Source organism: Bos mutus, chromosome 11 (genome assembly GCF_027580195.1).
Source record: "Bos mutus isolate GX-2022 chromosome 11, NWIPB_WYAK_1.1, whole genome shotgun sequence".
Lineage (NCBI taxonomy): Eukaryota > Metazoa > Chordata > Mammalia > Artiodactyla > Bovidae > Bos > Bos mutus.
This window is the reverse complement of record NC_091627.1, coordinates 92168314-92192530: the sequence shown is the minus strand read 5'-3', so window position 1 is coordinate 92192530 and position 24217 is coordinate 92168314. Positions and strand designations below refer to the sequence as shown.

The following is a 24217-nucleotide window of genomic DNA, read 5'->3' as shown; positions in this document are numbered from 1 at the left end:
AATACATCTTGTAAAAACGGCTTTCTCTTTAAGTGACCAGGCTGCTCTCTTAACTAGTTGAAGCTGGTAGCTCTTAAGCTATAATTAAACTGATACACTCTGTTCAAGTATCATAGTTTGAAATGGCAGACAGTGTTGATATGTCACAGGAGGTGGCTGGTTTTCCATGCAGTGATGTGGGGTCTGCTGAGCTGCCTTTCACAAACCCCAATTAGCCTTATAAAAATGACGCCCTCCAGCCTTCCCTCTGAAGCAGTCAACACAGCAGGACAGGGCTTCAGTTTGGATTTTGTTGTTGCACTAGCTAGAACCCTCTGGCAGAACTGTGGCCTCCCCTGACCAGGCCCAGCACAGTCCATACTCATCAGTCTTCTACTGACTGCTGCCCTGTCCTTACAGGATGGGCAACAGGCCTACCTGAATGGGGCAGAATTATTTCACTGACCCCCTTCCAGGCTGGGGACCCCACCGGTGCCCTTCTCTACCAAGCCCAGGAGGGGGTAGAAATAAGTCATGAGGAGAGTTGCTGTTTCATTCATTTCTAGACGGTCTCTGCATAAATCCCATTCCAAGGAAAAGAACCCATTCTTAGTTAAGCCTTCAAGACTATGAAATTGATCATTAGCTGGACTAAAATGCCTATACAGGAGCCTAAGTGTTTCCTTCAGGATCCTGATTCCAAGCCTGTTCTCCCTTTGGGCATCCTCCCCACTCCCCACCCCACTATGTGTCCAGGAACAACAGGCTTTCTCTTTCCTCTAGCCCCATTTCAGAAAAGGGATCTGAAACTTGTCTTTAAAGCCTGATAGCAATTTAGTGTGTATTCCTTTCACTTTCAGTGATACTTAACTTTTTTTCCCCACCCTATTGCAGGTGCATGGATTCGGAGGGAGGTGGAAGCTGGTAAAGCTTTAGGCTAGACCAGTAGGTGAATGCTAAGTCTCTTCAGTCATGTCCAATTCTTTGTGACCCTATGAACTATAGCCTGCCAGGCTCCTCTGTCCACTGTCTCCTGCAGTTCCCAGAATTCCCCAGCAGAGTGTAGTCCTCCAGCAGATGACACAGTCCTGAAAGTGTCCCACACAGGTATCACACTGAATGGATGACCCTATCTTCCCAGGAGAAATAAACACAGAAAGAATGAAGAGAAAGAGCTAAAGCAAAAACACCACCCAGTTGTGGATGTGACTGGTGATGGAAGTAAAGTCCAATGCTGTAAAGAACAACATTGCATAGGAACCTGGAATGTTAGGTCCATGAATCAAGGTAAATTGGAAGTGGTCAAACAGGAGATGGCAAGAGTGAACATTGACAGTTTAGGAATCAGTGAACTAAAATGGACTGGAATGGGTGAATTTAATTCAGATGACCATTATATCTACTACTGTGAGCAAGTATCCCTTAGAAGAAATGGAGTAGCCATCATAGACAACAAAAGAGCCCGAAATGCAGTTCTTGGGTACAGTCTCAAAAACGACAGAATGATCTCTGTTAATTTCCAAGGCAAACCATTCAATACCACAGTAATCCAAGTCTATGCTCCAACAAGCAATGCTGAAGAAGTTGAAGTTGAACGGTTCTATGAAGACCTAAAAGACCTTCTAGAACTAACACCCCAAAAAAGATGTCCTTTTCATTATAGGGGACTGGAATGCAAAAGTAGGAAGTCAAAAAATACCTGGAGTAATAGGCAAATTTGGCCTTGGATTATGGAATGAAGCAGGGCAAAGGCTAACAGAGTTTTGCAACTGAACGCACTGGTCATAGCAAACCCTCTGTTCCAACAGCACAAGAGAAAACTCTACATGTGAACATCACCAGATGGTCAACACCGAAATCAGATTGATTATATTCTTTTCAGCCAAAGATGGAGAAGCTCTATACAGTCAGCAAAAACAAGACCCGGAGCTCACTGTGGCTCAGATCATGAACTCCTTACTGAAAAATTCAGACTTAAATTGAAGAAAGTAGGGAAAACCACTAGACCATTCAGGAATGACCTCAGTCAAATTCCTTATGATTATACAGTAGACGTGACAAATAGATTCAAGGGATTAGATCTGATAGAGTGCCTGAAGAACTACGGGTGGAGGTTTGCGACATTGTACAAAAGGCAGGGATCAAGACCATCCCCAAGAAAAAGAAATGCAAAAAGGCAAAATGATTGTCTGAGGAGGGCTTACAAATAGCTGAGAAAAGAAAAGAAACTAAAGGCAAAGGAGAAAAGGAAAGATATACCCATCTGAATGCAGAGTTCCAAAGAATAGCAAGGAGAGATTAAAAAAAGCCTTCCTCGGTGATCAGAGGAAAACATCAGAAGGGGAATGACCAAAGATCTCTTCAAGAAAATTAGAGATACCAAGGGGACATTTCTTGCAAAGATGGGCACAATAAAGGACGGAAATTGTATGGACCTAACAGAAGCAGAAGATATTAAGAAGAGGTGGCAAGAATACACAGAAGAACTATACAAAAAAGATCTTCATGACCCAGATAACCACGATGGTATGATCACTCACCTAGAGCCAAACATCCTGGAATGTGAAGTCAAGTGGGCCTTAGGAAGCATCACTATGAACAAAGCTAGTGGAGGTGATGGAATTCCAATTGAGCTCTTTCAAATCCTGAAAGATGATACTGTGAAAGTGTTGTACTCAACATGCCAGCAAATTTGGAAAACTCAGCAATGGCCACAGGACTGGAAAAGGTCAGTTTTCATTCCAATCCCAAAGAAAGGCAATGTCAAAGAATGCTCAAACTACCACACAATTGCACTCATGTCACACAATAGCAAAATAATGCCCCAAATTCTTCAAGATAGGCTTCAACAGTACATTAACTGTGAGCTTCCAGATGTTCAAGCTGGATTCCGAAGTGGCAGAGGAACCAGAAATCAAATTGCCAACATCCGTTGGATCATCAAAAAAGCAAGAGAGTTCCAGAAAAACATCTACTTCTGCTTTATTGACTATGCCAAAGCCTTTGACTGTGTGGATCACAACAAACTGTGGAAAATTCTCCAAGAGATGGGAACACCAGACCACCTTACCTGCCTCCTGAGAAATCTGTATGCAGGTCAAGAGGCAACAGTTAGAACTGGACATGGAACAACAGACTGGTTCCAAATCAGGAAAGAAGTACATATATTGTCACCCTGCTTATTTAACTTATATGCAGACTACACCATGTGAAATGTCAGGCTGGACAAGGCACAAGCTGGAATCAAGATTGCCAGGAGAAATATCAATAACCTCAGATACTCAGATGACACCACACTTAGATAGAAAGAGAACTAAAGAGGCTCTTGATGAAAGTGAAAGAGGAGAATTAAAAAGTTGGCTTAAAACTCAACATTCAGAAAACTAAGATCATGGCTTATGGTCCCATCACTTCCTGGCAAATAGATGGGGAAACAATGGAAAACAGTGACAGACTTTATTTTCTTGGGCTCCAAAATCACTGCAGATGATGACTGTAGCCATAAAATTAAAAGACGCTTGCTCCTTGGAAGAAAAGGTATGACCAACCTAGACAGCATATTAAAAAACAGAGACATTATTTTGCCAACAAAGGTTCTTCTAGTCAAAGCTATGGTTTTTCCAGTAGTCATGTATGGATGTGAAAGTTGGACTATAAAGAAAACTGAGCACCAAAGAATTGATGGTTTTGAACTGTGGTGTTGGAGAAGACTCTTGAGAGTCCCTTGGACTACAAGGAGATCCAACCAGTCAATCCTAAAATTCTGAATATTCATTGGAAGGACTGATGCTGAAGATGAACTCCAATACTTTGGCCTGATAGGAAGAACTGACTCATTGGAAAAGACCTGATGCTGGGAAAGATTGAAGGCAGGAGGAGAAGGGGAGAACAGAGGATGAGATGGTTAGATGGCATCACTGACTCGATGGACGTGAGTTTGAGCAAGCTCCGGGAGCTGGTGATAGACAGGGAAGCTGGTGTGCGGCAGTTCATTGGGTCGCAGAGTGGGACACGACTGAGCAACTGAACTGAACTGCACTGATCTTCCCAGGAAGCCAGCAATGACCTGGGTTATGATCTATAGAAGGTGGGGGCACGGGAAGGAGGAATAAATCCTGGTATTATGTAGACTCCAAGAAAAGAATTCTGGAGTTTCCAGGGCTCTGTGATTACCTGAACTGTTAGCACCAAACCTAGAAAACTAATACAATTATGTAAAGTTTAAAAATAAAATAAAATTTAAAAAATAAAATAAAATAAAAGGCTCCCAGCTGGAAAAAAAAAAAAAATAGCAGCCACACTAGGTTCAGAGCTAGTGCTTTTCCCCACTGACTCTCCATCCAAACTGTGCCTCAGAACTGCCTGGGAAGCTCTGGAAAGTGCGACCTGGGGTCCCAGCCATGGAACACACTTAGAGAGTGTGGCCGAGGTGAACTGAAGCACCCCTTGTACCTCCTGACTCTTACCTGTAGCCCACAGCCAAACAGCAGCCATTGCCAGATAAGCCTGATAGGCGGGCACAGGGCCCGGTCAACTACCTCACGTGGAAACCAAGTGCTCCTCTCTGGAAAGCCTTCTTCAACAGGCACGTGGCTTCGCGAGTCCCCTCAGTGCCCCTGTCTATGTGGAATTGTGTTTGCTCCTAGGAAGGTAAAAAGTGTCGCTGATGCTGCCACCCAGCTAAATTCCAACTTCAGTGAAAATCTGAGACATCAGAATTGGCCCATCTGGGTTACTGTGTCAACCTTACCTTGTTAAAAATAAATCTTTTAGGTTTCTAAATCTGAGTCTGTGTTTTAAGAAGAGCCTGTTTGGAGAAGAAAGCCATGTGGATGCTGCCACCTTAATTGAAAAGTTTACCTATGATGATGAAAAGCTCGCAGCCCAAGGAAACAAAGTGAGAAAAATGCAAATGCAAGTGCTGGGAGGGACCAAGAGGCCAGGGCATAGCCGATCCATTCAATGATCTCACCGAGGAAATTGGCTCCAGAAACATACGTGAACAAGCCACCTGCGTGCGGAAGAATCGACAAGTCAGTCCCCTGCGCTCCATTATTGCCATGTGAGAACCCTTCTGCTTTGTTCCAAAACACATAAGGGCACCTAGGTCAAATGCGGGGCTGGAGACCGCCTTCAGAGTCGGGGGAGTTTGGTGCAATCCTCTTGGGGAGCAGGGAAAACAGTGTCGGCCTCCTGTGGCCCTCAGAACATCCTGCTTATATGTCAACCTCACACCCTGGTTACTTGGGAATAGTTAGAACTTCAAATATTCTGCACCTTTATCTCTGAAAATGCACTTGTACTGGTAAGGCTTCCCATCCTAAGTTTTGATGAAGTAAATATGGTTCTCTACATCTTTAAGAACACACAAGTGGCAGGAAATAAACAAATGCTACCCCCTGACTACTCACTAGTTAAGTCTAGTGAGACTTCTTGAAGAGGACGCATGTGTTGGTTGTGCATGATATGGCTTTATTCGCTAACCTAGGAAGGATCAGCACTCTACATACAAATGATTGTTAATTTCCTGTGTGTCATCTTGACTGGGCCATGTCGTGCCCAGATTCTTGATTGATCGTTATTTCTGGGTATGTCCGTGACAGTGTCTGGATCAAATTAACAGTTGAGTCAACAGACTGAGTAAAGCAGATCGTCTCCCCACCCCACGCCCAGCCCCCAGATTGAGAAGAGTCAATCCTCTGGAGGCTTGAACAAAACAAAAATTGGCCGAGGGAGAATTCGTTCTCTGGTTTTGAGCTGAACATTGGTTTCCTGCACTCAGACTGGAACTTACACAGAAGCTCTCCTAGTTCTCAGGCCTTGAGAACTAGAAATTACACCACCTATTCTCTGGGGACTCCACCTTGTAGATGGCAGATTCTGGGATTTCTTAACCTCCACAGTCCTGTGAGCCAATTCCTCATAATAAATCTCTTTATTGATCAGTTGTGTGTGTGTGTGTATTTTCAGTCATGTCCGACTCTTTTGCAACCCCATGACTATAGCCCACCACGGTCCTCTGTCCGTGAGATTTTTCCAGGCAAGAATACTGGAGTAGGTTGCCATTGCCTCGTCAAGGAGGTTGCCATTTCCTCCTTCCAGGCCCAGGGATCAAACCCCTGTCCTCCTGTGTCTCCTGCACTGGCAGGTGGGTTCTTTATCAGTGAGCCACCTGGGAAGCCTAATTCAATCGGTTCTGCTTCTCTGGAGAGCCTCATACAGCACATGATAAACTGCAACAAGTGACAGTCTACTTCCTCCTGACCCCAACCCCTCACTCCCCACACTGAGGGTGTCGCGATTGCGAACCTGCCTGGGGGCTCTTCTCTCGCTCTTTCAGGTTCAGACCAGGAACACAAATGTATCGTGGGGCAGGATGAGACATGGAGGAGAAGCCAGGGACCTGCTGGGATAGACTGCATCATCTGTGCCCTCTCTTTTGTTACTCATAGTGAAACTCCTGGGACAGGCTCTCAAGGCAGAGTGAGAATCTGGAGGGCAGGGGAGACGTTACCTTGTGGAATCCTATAGATGATTTCTCCAGGCTTCCTGAGCTGGCGCAATATATAGTCACTGTGAATGTTGATTCCCATTCCCAAAATGAATAAGAAGATACCTTGGCAAAGAAGAGAGGGAGAAGTTAACAATGTGTGCTGTTTTTGGTGTTTTCTCACAATCAAAGTGTTTTGTGGTTTGTTTTTTTTTGTTTGTTTGTTTAGTTTGGTTGTTTTCTAAAAAATGAAGGGAACGGCATTTGACCTCAAATTCTAAGAATGCTACTAAAGCAAGAAAGGAGGGAGGGAGCAACGTATCCTGGTCCCAAATTTGAATGAAAGAGCTATGCTGTTTCACAGGCCAAAAGACTGAAAATGCACAGTGTCAGGTGATAGAGATGAGTGAGAGAGGAGAGGGAGCCCTCACCATCATCTGACATTTAAATAAATAAGTACATAAGCAAGTAAATGAATGAATAAATAGCAAGCCTTCAGCTCATTCAAAAACAATCAAACCATGGTCAGCAAACTTAACCACCAATTAAAATCCCTCCTCCTTGACCACCCCCACTCTAGAGGCTAGAAGGCTGAGAAGAGGTCTTGTGACCTAGTTCTGCTGAGACGGTGTAAAGGAAAGCTTTCTAGAGGTTTCCTTGGAACTCTTTTGGTTTTCTGATAAAGGGGGCAGGTGGGTTCAGTGCCTCTAGTGCCTCCCTCTTCCTTCGTTGCAGGTGTGATGCCTGGAGCTACAGGAAATGTCTTGCAACCATGTGGTGACTGTCACGAGGACATAAGATAAATATGTTCAGAACAGTGGAGCAGAAAGTGCCTGAGATCTTAGTGACACCAGGAAGCAGCTGAAGGAATGCAGAAACCACCTACCTATGGACAATCTTGTTATGTGAGAAATATAAATTCTTAATTATTTAAATTACTAAGAGTTGGTTTAAAGCTCAACATTCAGAAAACTAAGATCATGGCATCCGGTCCCATCATTTCATGGAAAATAGATGGGAAAACAGAGGAAACAGTGGCTGACTTTATTTTGGGGGGCTCCAAAATCACTGCAGATGGTGATTGCAGCCATGAAGTTAAAAGACGCTTAATCCTTGGAAGGAAAGTTATGGACAACCTAGACAGCATATTAAAAAGCAGAGACATTACTTTGCTGACAAAGGTCATCTAGTCAAGACTATGGTTTTTCCAGTAGTCATGTATGGATGTGAGAGTTAGACTATAAAGAAAGCTGAACACCAAAGAATTGATGCTTTTGAACTGTGGTGTTGGAGAAGACTCTTGAGAGTCCCTTGGACTGCACGGAGATCCAACCAGTCCATCCTAAAGGAGATCAGTCCTGGGTGTTCATTGGAAGGACTGATGTTGAAGCTGAAACTCTAATCCTTTGGCCACCTGATGTGAAGAACTGACTCATTTGAAAAGACCTTGATGCTGGGAAAGATTGAGGGCAGGAGGAGAAGAGGACGACAGAGGATGAGATAGTTGGATGGCATCACCGACTCAATGGACATGAGTCTGGGTAAACTCCAGGAGTTGGTGATGGACAGGGAAGCCTAGCGTGCTGCAGTTCATGATGTCAGAAAGAGTCTGACATGACTGAGCGACTGAACTGAACCGAACTGAAGAGTTTTCTGTGACTTATTGCTCAGAGCAGGACTGACTGATATATCTACTCTTGTGGAAGTAGTTAGAGAGCTTGGCACCTAGCAAACCAATTTTCACACTGCACACTCCTCTTCCACATTCACAGGCACAGAAAAGTCTGAGATGAGGAGAGCCAGGACTCTGTATGCTAGGTCTTATGCCATAGATGCCCAAGCCCAGCTCTCAGCCAAGTGTATGTGTGCTGATCAAATTACAACAGGCAAAAAGCAAGAACAGTTGAATTAAAAGCAGTCACGTCTACTCTCACCTCATTTGCTATGATATGAAGCAATCATTTTTAATCTTGTCTAGTCAAAAGATTATTATCCTGGAGGGAAGGGACACCAGTGGAGGGAGCACCAGGGAATGGGAGAGGGGCGGAATAGCACACACAGCAATGAGAATGCAGGCACCTTCGATGTGATGTCTGTGTGTCCCTGGACAAGTCACTTAACTTCTCTGAGCCTCAGTTTTCTTATCTGTAAAACGTAGAATCTAACAGCACCTATCTTACAAGTATAATATGAGATTCATTCACGTGTTTACTCTTTCATTCATTTATTCAAATAACATTTGCTGAGGTCTTACTATGTACCAAGCACTGTCTTAAACACCAGGGATGTAGTAGTGAGAAAAGCAGTCAAGGTGTCTGTTCTCATAGAGATTACATTTCAGTGGAGAAACACATAAATGAATTAAAATAATGAAAAAATTTAAATCACATATCATTACAAAGCAGAAAATCAAAGTAGGATGATGAAACAGAGAGTGAATTGGGGTGGAGAGGAGGTGTCTCTACTTTAGATGAGGTCAGTAGGAAAGCTTTTCTGAAGATTTGGCATCTGCCCTATGATTTGAATAATGAGAATACAAAGATCGGTATTTGCGGGGAGAGCTTTCTGGTAGAGGAACTAACAGATGCAAAGGTCCTAAGGATAGTATAGGTTTAGTATGTCTAAGAAACAGAAGGAAGGTGCTGCAGTTAATGCTTTAAGATAGATGGCAGGAGGTGGGGGATAAGGAGATGAGAATAGGCTGATAATTTCAAAATTTCATTGGGCTCTATGGGCCATGGTGAGAAGTTCGGATTTTTAAGAGCAACAGGAAGCCACTGGCAGGTTTTAAGCAGGGGAGAATAGGATCTGATGTCAGTTTATTACAAAAGAAGTACATATGTCTGTGGAAGATGAAATGCTTATTAGCAAAAATAAGAAAAACAAGACACTTTGTTCCTACCGCCAATAAACACTCTTAGTGCATATCCTTGAGATCTTCATGTTATGTAATACCTCGGCATATTCAGTTTCCTCAATATTCCCAGAACTCTGCTTCTAGCTGGTTTGTGTAAACCAAAGTCCCAAACAGGCACACATTTAACATCTGGTCATTACATCCTTTAAGGACATTTATATCTAGCCCAGATCCCTACCTTTTATTTTTTTTCAGGACACTGACTTCTTGAAAAGATTGAACAGTTCATATCATTTCAGTCACTTAGTCCTGCCGATTCTTTACGACCCCATAGACTGCAGCATGCCAGGCTCGCCTGTCCATCACAAGGTCCCAGAGCTTGCCCAAACTCAGGTCCATTGAATCGGTGATGCCATCCAACCATCTCATCCTCTGTCATCCCCTTCTCCTCCTGCCTTCAATCTTTCCCAGCATCAGGGTATTCTCCAAGGAGTCAGCTCTTCGCATCAGGTGGCCAAAGTATTGGAGTTTCAGCTTCACCATCAGTCCTTCCAATGAATATTCAGGACTGATTTCCTTTAGGAAGGACTGGTTGGATCTCCTTGTAGTCCAAGGGACACTCAAGAGTCTTCTCCAACACCACAGTTCAAAACCATCAATTCTTTAGTGCTTAACTTTATAATCCAACTCTCACATCCATACATGACTACAGGAAAAAACCCTAGATTTGACTAGATGAACATTTGTCAGCAAAGTAATGTCTCTGCTTTTTAATATGCTGTCTAGGTTGGTCATACCTTTTCTTCCAAGGAAAAAGCATCTTTTAATTTTATGGCTACAGTCACCATCTGCAGTGATTTTGGAGCCCAAGAAAGTAAAATCTCTCACTATTTTCCATTGTTTCCCCATCTATATGCCATGAAGTGATGGGACCATATGCCATGATCTTAGTTTTCTGAATGCTGAGTTTTAAGCCAACTTTTTCACTCTCCTCTTTCACTTTCATCAAGAGGCTATTTAGTTCTTCTTCTCTTTCTGACATAAGGGTGGTGTCGTCTATCTGAGGTTATTGATATTTCTCCTGGCAATCTTGATTCCAGCTTGTGCCTTGTCCAGCCTGACATTTCACATGATGTACTCTGCATAAGTTAAATAAGCAGGGTGACAATATACATACTTCTTTGCTGATTTGGAACCAGTCTGCTGTTCCATGTCCAGTTCTAACTGTTGCTTCTTGACCTGCATACAGATTTCTCAGGAGGCAGGTAAGGTGGTCTGGTGTTCCCATCTCTTGAAGAATTTTTCACAGTTTGTTGTAATCCACACAGTCAAAGGCTTTGGCATAATCAATAAAGCAGATGTTCTTCTGGAACTCTCTTGCTTTTTCAATGATCCAATGGATGTTGGCAATTTGATCTCTGGTTCCTCTGACATTTCTAAATCCAGCTTGAACACCTGGAAGTTCACGGTTCACATACTGTTGAAGCCTGGCTTGAGAATTTTGAGCATTACTTTGCTAGCGTGTGACATGAGTGCAATTGTGTGGTAGTTTGAACACTCTTTGGCATTGCCTTTCTTTGGGATTGGAATGAAAACTGACCTTTTCCAGTCCTGTGGCCACTGCTGAGTTTTCCAAATTTGCTGACATATTCAGTGAAGCACTTTCACAGCATCATCTTTTAGGATTTAAAATAGCTCAACTGGAATTCCATCACGTCCACTAGCTTTGTTCATAGTGATGCTTCCTAAGGCCCTTTTGACTTCACTTTCCAGAATATCTGGCTCTAGGTGAGTGATCACACCATCGTGGTTATCTGGGTCATGAAGATCTTTTTTGTATAGTTCTTCTGTGTATTCTTGCCACCTCTTTTTATTTTATTTTATTTTTTTTTTTAATTTTTTTTTTTTTGCAGTAAAGAAAGCACAATGTTTATTGCAGGGTTCCAAGCAAGGGAATGGGAGACAGGTCTCTGTCTCACGGACACTCTAAATTGGTCTTTGATTTAGGGGACTTTTTATTTTATTTTTTATTTTATTTTATTTTTTTTGATATCTCGACTTCGGAGACATTTTGTCTGTTCCACAGTTTAAAGCACATGATAATACTTTGGTCTCTTCTATAGAACTTTCAAAACATTTTTTGTTTACAAAAGTTAACAAGGCAATAGAATGTGAGTTAGGGAATACAGGTCATGGTGGAGCCTTAGAGAATCGCTGATGGGACTAGATGAGTCCACGGTGTAGCCTGTGTGTGTGTGTGTGTGTGTGTGTGTGTGTGGAGGGGGTGAGGTCATGCCTTGGGGTGTCAAGTCCCTGCAGGGAACTTCATTCCAGACAGGAAGAAACAGGCAGAACAGTGAAGCCGACTGCTGGGGCTTCTGGCTTCTCTCAGAGGATGTCCAGGTTCATACTCTTCCTCTCATCCCTGGTGTGGGATCATAGGAGGAGCTTTTTTTTTTTTTTTTTTTCTCTTGAGAGTATATTCCATGCACCTAAGTTAACACCAGGTTTCCCAGGCGTCTCAGTGGTAAAGAATCCATCTGCCAAAACAAGAGATGCAGGTTCAATCCCTAAGTCAGGAAGATCCCCTGGAGGAGGAAATGGCTACCCACTCCAGTATTCTTGCCTGAGAAATTCCATGGACAGAGGAGCCTGGTGGGCTACAGTCCATAGGGTCCCAAAGAGTTGGACACAAACTGAGTGATTAAACAATGATAAGTTAGCACTAATTTCCCATGCGCCTCGGGCATGGGACTTTGCTCTCCAAGAATACTAGGATTTTATTTTTTTTTTTTTATTTTTTTTTTGACAGCTTTAATTTTTCAGCACTTTATTATTTTTTTTTTGATAAATTTAACGCCTTTTATTGCCATACCTCATTTTACTCTGCTTTGCTTTAGTGAGCTTTATAGATACATGTTTTTTTTTTTTTTCCTTGTTAATTTTCTGTTTAGTTGATCTATCCATAAGTGTGAGTGGGGTATTAAAGTCTCCCACTATTATTGTGTTATTGTTAATTTCTCCTTTCATACTTGTTAGGATTTGTCTTACATACTGTGGTGCTCCCATGTTGGGTGGATATATATTTATAATTGTTATATCTTCTTCTTGGATTGATCCTTTGATCATTATGTAGTGACCTTCTTTGTCTCTTTTCACAGCCTTTGTTTTAAAGTCTAATTTATCTGATACGAGTATTGTGACTCCTGCTTTCTTTTGGTCCCAATTTGCATGGAAATTCACAGCCTTTGTTTTAAAGTCTAATTTATCTGATACGAGTATTGTGACTCCTGCTTTCTTTTGGTCCCAATTTGCATGCCACCTCTTTTTAATATCTTCTGCTTCTGTTAGGTCCATACCATTTCTGTCCTTTATTGTGCCCATCTTTTCATGAAATATCCCCTTGGTATATTTAATTTTCTTGAACAGATCTCTGGTCTTTCCCATTCTATTGTTTTCCTCTATTTCTTTGCAGTGATCACTGAGGAAGGCTTTCTTATCTCTCCTTGCTATTCTTTGGAATTCTACATTCAGATGGGTATATCTTTCCTTTTCTCCTTTGCCTTTAGTTTCTTTTCTTTTCTCAGCTATTTGTAAGGCCTCCTCAGACAACCATTTTGCCTTCTTGCATTTCTTTTTCTTGGGAATGGTCTTGATCCCTGCCTCTTGTACAATGTCACAAACCTCCATCCATAGTTCTTCAGGCAGTCTATCAGACCTAATCCCTTGAATCTATCTGTCACATCCACTGTATAATAAGGTTATGTCTGAATGATCTAGTGGTTTTCCCTACTTTCTTCAATTTAAGTCTGAATTTTTCAGTAAGGAGTTCATGATCTGAGCCACAGTCAGCTCCAGGTCTTGTTTTGCTGACTGTATAGAGCTTCTCCATCTTTGGCTGCAAAGAATATAATCAATTTGATGTTGGCATTGACCATCTGGTGATGTTCACATGTAGAGTTTTCTCTTGTGCTGTTGGAAGAGGATGTTTGCTATGACCAGTGCGTTCAGTTGCAAAACTCTGTTAGCCTTTGCCCTGCTTCATTTTGTAGTCCAAGGCCAAATTTGCCTATTACTCCAGGTATTTTTTGACTTCCTACTTTTGCATTCCAGTCCCCTATGATGAAAAGGATACTTTTTGGGTGTTAGTTCTAGAAGGTCTTTTAGGTCTTCATAGAACCATTCAACTTCAACTTCTTCAGCATTGCTTATTGGGGCATAGACTTGGATTACTGTGATATTGAATGGTTTGCCTTGGAAACAGAGACATTCTGTCATTTTGAGATTGTATCCAAGAACTGCATTTTGGGCTCTTTTGTCGACTATGATGGCTAGTCCATTTCTTCTAAGGGATTCTTCACAATAGTAGATATAATGGTCAACTGAGTTAAATTCACCCATTCCAGTCCATTTTAGTTCACTGATTCCTAAAATGTCGACATTCACTCTTGCCATCTCCTGTTTGACCACTTCCAATATACCTTGATTCATAGACGTAACATTCCAGGTTCCTATGCAATATTGTTCTTTACAGCATCGGACTTTATTTCCCAACACCAGTCACATCCATAACTGGGCTTTTTTTTTTTTTCACTTTGGCTCCATCTCTTCATTCTTTCTGAAGTTATTTCTCCACTCTTCTCCAGTAGCATACTGGGCACCTACCAACTTGGGGAGTTCATCTTTCAGTGTCCTATCTTTTTACCTTTTTCATACTGTTCATGCAGTTCTCAAGGCAAGAATACTGAAGTGGTTTCCGATTCCCTTCTCCAGTGGGCCACATTTTGTCAGAACTCTCCACCATGACCCATCCATCTTGGGTGACCTTGTAGGGCATGGCTCATAGTTTCATTGAGTTAGACAGGGCTGTTGTCCATGTGATCAGTTTGACTAGTTTTCTGTGATATTGGTCTTCATTCTGACTGCCCTCTAATCGATAAGGATAAGATACTTATGGAAGCTTCCTGATGGGAGAGACTGACTGTGGGGGAAACTGGGTCTCATTCTGATGGGCAGGGCCATGCTCAGTAAATGTTTAATCCAATTTTCCGTTGATGGGTGGGACTCTGTTCCCTACCTGTTGTTTGACCTGAGACCAAACCATGGTGGAGGTAATGGAGATAATGGTGATCTCCTTCAAAAGGTCCCATGCAAGCACTGCCACACTCAGTGCCCCTGATGCTGCAGCAGGCCACCGCTGACCCACATCTCTGCCGGAGATTCCTGGACACTCATGGGCAAGTCTGGGTCAGTCTCTTGTGGGGTCACTGCTCCTTTCTCCTGGGTCCTGGTGCACACAAGGTTTTGTTTGTGCCCTACAAGAGTCTGTTTCCCCAGTCCTGTGGAAGTTCTGGAGGCTCTATGGTGGGGTTAATGGCGACCTCCTCCAAGAGGGCTTACGCCACACCCAAGTCTGCTGGCACCCAGAGCACCTGCCCCTGCAGCAGGCCACTGCTGACCCATACCTGCCTTTCAAAACCCTGAAAGGCAAGCCTGGCTCGGTCTCTGTGTGGTGTCCTGGTGCACACAAGGTTTTGTTTGAGCCCTCCAAGCATCTCTGGTGGCATGGGGTTTGATTCTAAACATGATTTCACCCCTCCTACCATCTTACTGGGGCTTCTCCTTTGCCCTTGGACGTGGGGTATCTTTTTTTGGTGGGATCCAACATTCTCCTGTCCATGGTTGTTCAGCCAGGAGTTTTAATTTTAGAGTTCTCATAGGAGAAGATGAGTGCATGTCCTTCTACTCTGCCATCTTGAATAAACTCCTCAAAGACTGGACAGTGGTCCCTTAAATGTCCCCCTTTCTAGATAAGACTAGCTTATTTCCTCATGGTGGCATTTAACTTATTTCTTTATTCTCTATATTTCCTATAAATTGGCATAAATCATTTTCCTGTGTGGTTATGGTACCAGTTTAAAATACAGTTAGGTACATTTATTTATTTGTTCTCAACGTTGAGGAACTTTATGTGGATTTTTAATTAAGCTATGAAGTTTCATGATTTAAAGGACAAAGCTATCTTAAAAGAAGATTTCTGCCCACCATCCCATTTTCTTTACTCTAAACCCTAGAGATACTCTTTTTAAAAAATAGTTTCTTTTTTTTTTTATCAATCCAATATTTCCTCTTCCACTTTTAAATACGCACAGTGTCCTATTTCTACACAAAAAGCAGCATGGTGTATACACTATGCACACTTTATTTTTACTTAACCATGTGTTCTAGAGATGTCTTCACATGAAAAAGAGACATTCTTTGCTTTTGTTTTGCTTTGGTTGTTTTTATGAGGCTTCAGAATATTCCATTGTGTGTATGTACCAGTATTCATGCAACTAATACTCTGGCTATTTGAGTGTTCAAATGTTCGTCCTGACTGCTGTGTGAAGAAGGGGCTACTGAAGGCCAGGACTTGAAGTAGGAAGGTTAACTTAAAGGTCACTGTGGCGGTCCAGGCAAGAGGTCATCCTGGTTCAGACCAGAATGAAGTTAGTGTGGTTATGGAGAACTGAGCTCAGTTGGCACATGTTTTAGAACTAGAGGGAGCTATTCTAAGCTGATGGAGAGAAGATGTGTAATGTAAAGAGAGGGACTAAGGATAATCTCTGCCTTTTTTCCTTTGAGCAAGAATAATGCACAGTTGAACCTTTACTTTATTTTAAAAAAAATTTAATTCCTTTTGCAGATAATGAAAAATATTCAAAGATCATTGTTTTCTACTATTTTAGATAGGTGGTCAAGAAGTCTCAGTGAGGAGATGTGAACTGACAGAGACCTAAATAAAAGGAGAGACCAGCTCCCCGAGTATATAGGGGTTGAGCATTCCAGACAGAGGGTGTAGTCTATACAGCAGCTCTGAGACAGGACAAACCTGACCATTTCAGGTCCAACAGGAAGGCCACTGAGGCTACAGGACAGTAAACAAGATGGATGGAGACAGGAAGCGAAGTCAGGACAGGACCAAGAACACTGGGTTTCACAGGCAGTGGTAAGGAATTTGTATTTTATCTTGAGAGTAACAGAAATGCGTTGGAGGATTTTGAGATGGGGAATACCATAGTGTTTTTAAAAGATCTCTCTGGCTGCTATACAGAGAAAAGACCAGTGTGGAGATGGTCATGGTAGGGGAAGGGGAATGGAATCCTTGAGTTTTTATTATAATAGGGTGGGGAGAGGTGATGGCGATATAGCCTGTAGAAAGAGGCGTTAACTAGGGTGTGGGTTAGAAGCAGTCAGGTTTACTTACCCAGGCTAAACCGTATGTCTGTGTACCACTCAGCAGGGTATTCAGCACAGTAAACCAGATAGTAGCCTTGGAGGAGTCCATTTCCCATGCAGAAGACAAAGCCTCTGAAAAGGAATACAACTGGAAACGGCCTCCCTCTAGTGAGCAGTGAATAAACAAATGTCCTGGGGTATACGGGGGAGAAAGGTCAGGATCCATTGTTAAAAAAATATCAAGTAATGAGATGAAACAACAGGCAATCGCATTAAACCCATTTTTAAAAACCATTTCCCTTAAATGTATGCAATGAGAGACATTATTATTAATATCTAGTTCTGTGTGTGTTAGTAGCTCAGACGTGTCCAACTTTTTGTGATCGTATAGACTGTAGCCCACGAGGCTCCTCAGTCCATGGATTTCTCCAGGCAAGAATACTGGACTGGTTGCCATTCCCTTTTCCAAGGGATCTTCCCAACCAGGGATGGAACCCAAGTCTTGCACACTGCAGGCAGATTCTTTACCATGTAAGCCACCAGGACTTGTAATAGCTGGTTCTAGAGCAATCATCTATGCTATGATTTGTCTTGTTTCATTAAAATTCATAGTAGCCATCATTACAACAGCTTTGAAAGGCAAATTTCATCCTTATAAATTAATAAATTCAATCCTGTAAACCCAGGACTGGAAATCATCTTTGTATAGATCTGGAAGTGAAATCCAGATTGTATTGGAGGAGGATAGAGCCAGGCTTATCCCATGCAGCAGTGCAATGGAATTTTTATAGCAGCCATACAATCATATGTCTTTTCATATGTCTTTCTAGTATGATTTAACTCCTGGTATTATAGCATTCCCCAGAAAGTGATTATATTCTTTGCAGCCAAAGATGGAGAAGCTCTATACAGTCAACAAAAACAAGACCAGGAGCTGACTGTGGCTCAGATCATGAACTCCTTATTACCAAATTCAGACTTAAATTGAAGTAGGGAAAACCACTAGACCATTCAGGTATGACCTAAATCAAATCCCTTATGATTATACAGTGGATGTGAGAAATAGATTTAAAGGCCTAGATCTGATAGATAGAGTGCCTGATGAACTACGGAATGAGGTTCGTGACATTGTACAGGAGACAGGGATCAAGACCATCCCCATGGAAAAAAAATGCAAAAAAAGCAAAATGGCTGTCTGGAGAGGCCTTACAAATAGCTGTGAAAAGAAGAGAAGTGAAAAGCAAAGGAGAAAAGGAAATATATAAGCATCTGAACGCAGAGTTCCAAAGAATAGCAAGAAGAGATAAGAAAGCCTTCCTCAGTGATCAATGCAGAGAAATAGAGGAAAACAACAGAATGGTAAAGACTAGAGATCTCTTCAAGAAAATTAGAGATACCAAGGGGACATTTCTTGCAAAGATGGGCTCGATAAAGGACAGAAATGGTATGGACCTAACAGAAGCAGAAGATATTAAGAAGAGGTGGCAAGAATACACAGAAGAACTATACAAAAAAGATCTTCATGACCCAGATAATCACGATGGTATGATCACTGACCTAGAGCCAGACATCCTGGAATGTGAAGTCAAGTGGGCCTTAGAAAGCATCTCTACAAACAAAGCTAGTGGAGGTGATGGAATTCCAGTGCAGCTATTTCAAATCCTGAAAGATGATGCTGTGAAAGTGGTTCACTCAATATGCCAGCAAATTTGGAAAACTCAGCAGTGGCCACAGGACTGGAAAAGGGCAGTTTTCATTCCAATCCCAAAGAAAGGCAATGCCAAAGAATGCTCAAACTACCACACAATTGCACTCATCTCAAGTGCTAGTAAAGTAATGCTCAAAATTCTCCAAGCCAGGCTTCAGCAATACGTGAACTGTGAACTTCCTGATGTTCAAGCTGGTTTTAGAAAAGGCAGAGGAACCAGAGATCAAATTGCCAACATCCGCTGGATCATGGAAAAAGCAAGAGAGTTCCAGAAAAACATCTATTTCTGCTTTATTGACTATGCCAAAGCCTTTGACTGTGTGGATCACAATAAACTGTGGAAAATTCTGAAAGAGATGGGAATACCAGATCACCTGACCTGCCTCTTGAGAAATTTGTATGCAGGTCAAGAAGCAAAAGTTAGAACTGGACATGGAACAACAGACTGGTTCCAAATAGGAAAAGGAGTCCATCAAGGCTGTATATTGTCACCCTGCTTATTTAACTTATGCAGAGTACATCATGAGAAACGCTGGACTGGAAGAAACACAAGCTGGAATCAAGATTGCCGGGAGAAATATCAATCACCTCAGATATGCAGATGACACCACCCTTATGGCAGAAAGTGAAGAGGAACTAAAGAGCCTCTTGATGAAAGTGAAAGAGGAGAGTGAAAAAGTTGGCTTAAAGCTCAACATTCAGAAAACAAAGATCATGGCATCTGGTCCCATCACTTCATGGGAAATAGATGGGGAAACAGTAGAAACAATGTCAGACTTTATTTTTGGGAGTTCCAAAATCACTGCAGATGGTGACTGCAGCCATGAAATGAAAAGATGCTTACTCCTTGGAAGAAAAGTTATGACCAACCTAGATAGCATATTACACAGCAGAGACATTACTTTGCCAACAAAGGTCCGTCTAGTCAAGGCTATGGTTTTCCTGTGGTCATGTATGGATGTGAGAGTTGGACTGTGAAGAAGGCTGAGAGCCGAAGAATTGATGTTTTTGAACTGTGGTGTTGGAGAAGACTCTTGAGAGTCCCTTGGACTGCAAGGAGATCCAACCAGTCCATTCTGAAGCAGATCAGCCCTGGGATTTCTTTGGAGGGAATGATGCTAAAGCTGAAACTCCAGAACTTTGGCCACCTCATGCGAAGAGTTGACTCATTGGAAAAGACTCTGATGCTGGGAGGGATTGAGGGCAGGAGGAGAAGGGGACAACAGAGGATGAGATGGCTGGATGGTATCACTGACTCGATGGACGTGAGTCTGAGTGAACTCTGGGAGTTGGTGATGGACAGGGAGGCCTGGCATGCTGCGATTCATGGGGTCGTGAAGAGTCGGACACGACTGAGCATCCGACCTGAACTGAACTGAACTGAGTATGATTTAACTCCTGGTATTATAGCATTCCCCAGAAAGTGGGCTGCAGATCCCCTCGAAAAAAATAAATAAGAGATTCCTCTAAATGTTAGGAACTGGGAATATAAGGGAATCCAGGAGGACATTAAAAAATAAAAATAACTTCAAAATAAGAATTTGCCCAAGATATAATGCTAAATGGCAAACATCAAACTACATCATGCTTTTTATTTTTCTCCCTTGATGGTGCAATATAACCATCATACAGGAAAGTCTGTAAACCTATATTAATAGATCAATGAATTACTATCAAATATATACCCATAAAGTCATTAACCAAGACTTGACTTAACCAAGTCAAGAAATGGAACATGGCCATCCCCCAGAAGCCTCCTATAGGTCCTTCCTGTTAACAGTACCACCATCACACAAGAGGTAACCACCACCCTGATTCCTGTAATAATCATGTCCTTTTGCTTCTTTACAATTTTGCCTCATTTGCATGCACCCCTAAAAATATAGTTTGCTCACATTTAATTCCATATGAAAGGAAACACATCATTACGTTTCTAAGACTCAAGCATGTCATTGTGTGTAGCTATAGTTCATTAATTTTCATTGTTATATATTATTGTCATGTGTGAATATATCACATGTGCTTATCTATTTTACTTTGATGCATATGTGGGTTGCTTGCATAGTGTTTTATGTATTCAAAGATTATTTTCCCATTATTTTAATGATTTTTCATTTTATGTTTAAACCTTTGGAATTTATTTTGTTGCAAGAAGTTAAATAAGAATCAAATGTAATTCTTTTCCTCTAATGCTAGTGAATATACTAAATATCTCTTTCTCACTGACACACGTTGCCATTGGTTGTGACACACATTGCCATTGGTTGTTATTGTTGTTCAGTCGCTAAATTGTGTCTGACTCTTTGTGACCCAATAGACTGCAGCACACCAGGCTTGCCTGTCCTTCACTATCTCCCAGAGTTTGCAAAACTCATGTCCATTCTGTCGATGATACCATCCAACCATCTCATCCTCTGTCACCCCCATCTCCTCACGCTCTCCATCTTTCCTAGCATCAAGGTCTTTTCCAGTGAGTCAATTCTTTGCATCAGGTGACCAAAGTACTGCAGTTTCAGCTTCAGCATTAGTCCTTCCAATGAATATTCAGGGTTGATTTCCTTTAGGATTGACTGGTTTGATATCCTTCTTGTCCAAGGGACTTTCAGGAGTCTTCTCCAGCACAACAGTTCAAAAGCATCAATTCTTTAGTGCTCAGCTTTCTTTATGATCCAGCATGCACATCCGAACATGACTACTGGAAAAACCGTAGCTTTGACTATTATGGACTTTTATCAGCAAGGTGATATCTCTTCTTTTTATTATGCTGTCAAGGTTTGTCATAACTTTTCTTCCAAGGAACAAGCATCTTTTAATTTCATGGCTGCAGTCACTGTTTGCTGTGATTTTGGAGCTTAAGAAAATATATTCTGCCTCTGTTCCCATTTTCCCCATCTATCTGCCATGAAGTGATGTCCCATCACTGGGGAAACAGTGTCAGACTTTATTTTTCTGGGCTCCAAAATCACTGTAGATGGTGACTGCTGCCATGAAATTAAAAGACGCTTACTCCTTGGAAGGAAAGTTATGACCAACCTAGACAGCATATTAAAAAGCAGACATTACTTTGCCAACAAAAGTCGCTTTAGTCAAAGCTATCGTTTTTCCAGTAGTCATGTATGAATGTGAGAGTTGGATTATAAAGAAAGCTGAGCACCAAAGAATTGATGATTTTGAATTGTGGTGTTGGAGAAGACTCTTGAGAGTCCTTTGGACTACAAGGAGACCCAACCAGTCCATCCTAAAGGAAATCAGTCCTGAGTGTTCACTGGAAGGACTGATGCTGAAGCTGAAACGCCAACATTTTGGCCACCTGATGCAAAGAGCTGACTCACTGGAAAAGACCCTGATGCTGGGAAAGATTGAGGGCAGGAGGAGGAGATTACAGAGGATGAGATGGTTGGATGGCATCACCGACTCAATGGACATGAGTTTGAGTGAACTCTGGGAGTTGGTGATGGACAGGGTGGCCTGGCGTGCTGCATTGCATGGGGTCACAAAGAGTCAGACACTACTGAGCGACTGAACTGAATGGAACTGAACTGATGGGACTGGATGCCATGATCTTAGTTTTCTGAATGCTGAGTTTTAATTCAGCTTTTTCACTCTCCTCTTCTATCTTCATCAAGAGGCTCTTTAGTTCCTCTTTGCTTCCTGCCATTAGGGTAATATCATCTGCATATCTGAGGTTACTGATATTTCTCCTGGTAATCTTGATTCCAACTTGTGATTCATCTAGCCTGGCATTTCACATGCTGTACTCTACATAGAAGTTTAATAAACAGGGTGACAATATACAGACTTGATGTACTCCTTTCCCAATTTGGAATCAGTCCATTGTTCTATGTCCAGTTCTAACTGTTGCTTCTTGACCTGCATACAGATTTCTCAGGAGGCAGGTAAGGTGGTCTGGTGTTCCCATCTCTTGAAGAATTTTCCACAGTTTGTTGTGATCCACACAGTAAAAGGCTTTAGTGTAGTCAGTAAAGCAGAAATAGATGTTTTCTGAAATTCTCTTGATTTCTCTATGACCCCACAGATATTGGCAATTTGATCTCTGGTTCCTCTGACTTTTCTAAATCCAGCTTAAACATCTGGAAGTTCTCAATTCACATACTGTTGAAGCCTGGCTTGAAGAATTTTGAGCATTACTTTGCTAGCATGTGAAATGAGTACAATTGTGTGGTAGTTTGAACATTCTTTGGCATTGTCTTTCTTTGAGATTGGAATGAAAACCAACCTCTTCCAGTCCTGTGGCCACTGCTGAGTTTTCCAAATTTTTTGGCATATTGAGTGCAGCACTTTAAGAGAATCATCTTTTAGGCTTTGAAATAGCTCAACTGGAATTCCATCACCTCCACTAGCTTTGTTTGTAGAGATGCTTTCTAAGGCCCACTTGACTTCACATTCCAGGATGTCTGGCTCTAAGTGAGTGACCACGACGTCATGGTTACTTGGGTCATTAAGACCTTTTTCATACTATTCTTCTGTGTATTCTTACCACCTTTTCTTAATATCTTCTGCTTCTGTTAGGTCCATACCATTTCTGTCCTGTATTGAGCCCATCTTTGCATGAAATATTCCCTTGGTCTCTAGTTTTCTTGAAGGGATCTCTGGTCTTTCCCATTCTATTGTTTTGCTCTATTTATTTGCTTTGTTCACTTAAGAAGGCTTTCTTTTCTCTCCTTGCTCTTTTCTGGAACACTGCATCCAGTTGGGTATATCTTTCCCTTTCTCCTTTGCCTTTCACTTCTCTTCTTTTCTCAGGTATTTGTAAGGCTTCATCAGACTACAATTTTGCCTTCTTGCATTTCTTTTCCTTTGAGATGATTTTGGTCACCACCTCCTGTACAATGTTAACTTTTTTCCTAATGCTAGTAAATATACTAAATATCTCTTTCTCATGGACACACACTGCCATTGGTACTATACATGAATTTATCATACACATTGGTCCCTCTTCTAGACTCATGTTTCTGTTCCATTGATTTATCTATAGCCAGTACTACACTCGGAGAAGGCATTGGCACCCCACTCCAGTCCTCTTGCCTGGAAAATCCCATGGACAGAGGAGCCTGGTGGGCTGCAGTCCATGGGGTTGCTGAGGGTCGGACACCACTGAGTGACTTCACTTTCACTTTTCACTTTCATGCATTGGAGAAGGAAATGGCAACCCACTCCAGTGTTCTTGCCTGGAGAATCCCAGGGACGGGGGAGCCTGGTGGGCTGCCGTCTATGGGGTCGCACAGAGTCGGACATGACTGAAGCGACTCAGCAGCAGCAGCAGCAGTACTACACTTTTAATAATTGTACTTTTAAAATTTGTCTTGGACTTGCCTTGTGGTTTTGTGGTTAAGAATCCACCTGCCAATGCAGGGGAAAGTGAAAGTCAAAGTGTTAGTTCCTCCGTCAAGTCCAACTCTTTGTGATCCCACAGACAATATGGACAGTAGCCCACCAGACTTCTCTGTCCATGGAATTCTCCAGGCAAGAACACTGGAGTGGGGAGCCATTCCCTTCTCCAGCAGATCTTCCCAACTCAAGGATGGAACCTGGGTCTTCTGCATTGCAGGCAGATTCTTTACCATCTGAGGCACCAGGAAAGCCCATCAATTCAGGGGACACAGGTTCAATCCTTGGTCTGAGAAGATCCCACACATGCCAAAGAGCAACTAAGCCTGTGTGCCACAATTACTGAAGCCCATGCACCTAGAGCCCATGCTCCATGACAAGACAAGCCACCACAATGAGAAGGGCACACACCACAGCGAAGAGTAGCCCCTGCTGGCCGCAAGTAGAGAAAGCCTGTATGCAGCAGCAAAGACCCAGTGCGGCCACAAATACATAAATAAATAAATCTTTTTTAAAACAAAATATGTTTTAATACTAGCTGGGGCTATTCTTATATCATTACTCTTCCTAATGATTTTTAAGATGCCCTTCATTGTTCATTCTTCATGTGAACTTT

General features: G+C 42.1%; 1 protein-coding gene across 1 annotated transcript in view; it reads right to left on the bottom strand.

Annotated features, from left to right (window-relative positions):
• The window catches only part of SRD5A2 (steroid 5 alpha-reductase 2), a 47905-nt gene that overhangs the window by 1024 nt on the left and 22664 nt on the right, over window positions 1-24217 (bottom strand). The window contains exons 2-4 of the mRNA XM_005893013.2: window positions 16573-16736; window positions 6494-6595; window positions 4840-4990 (exon numbers count right to left, since the gene is read on the bottom strand). Of these exons, the coding sequence (XP_005893075.1) occupies window positions 4840-4990; window positions 6494-6595; window positions 16573-16736 (417 nt within the window). The remainder of the gene's footprint in view (window positions 1-4839; window positions 4991-6493; window positions 6596-16572; window positions 16737-24217) is intronic.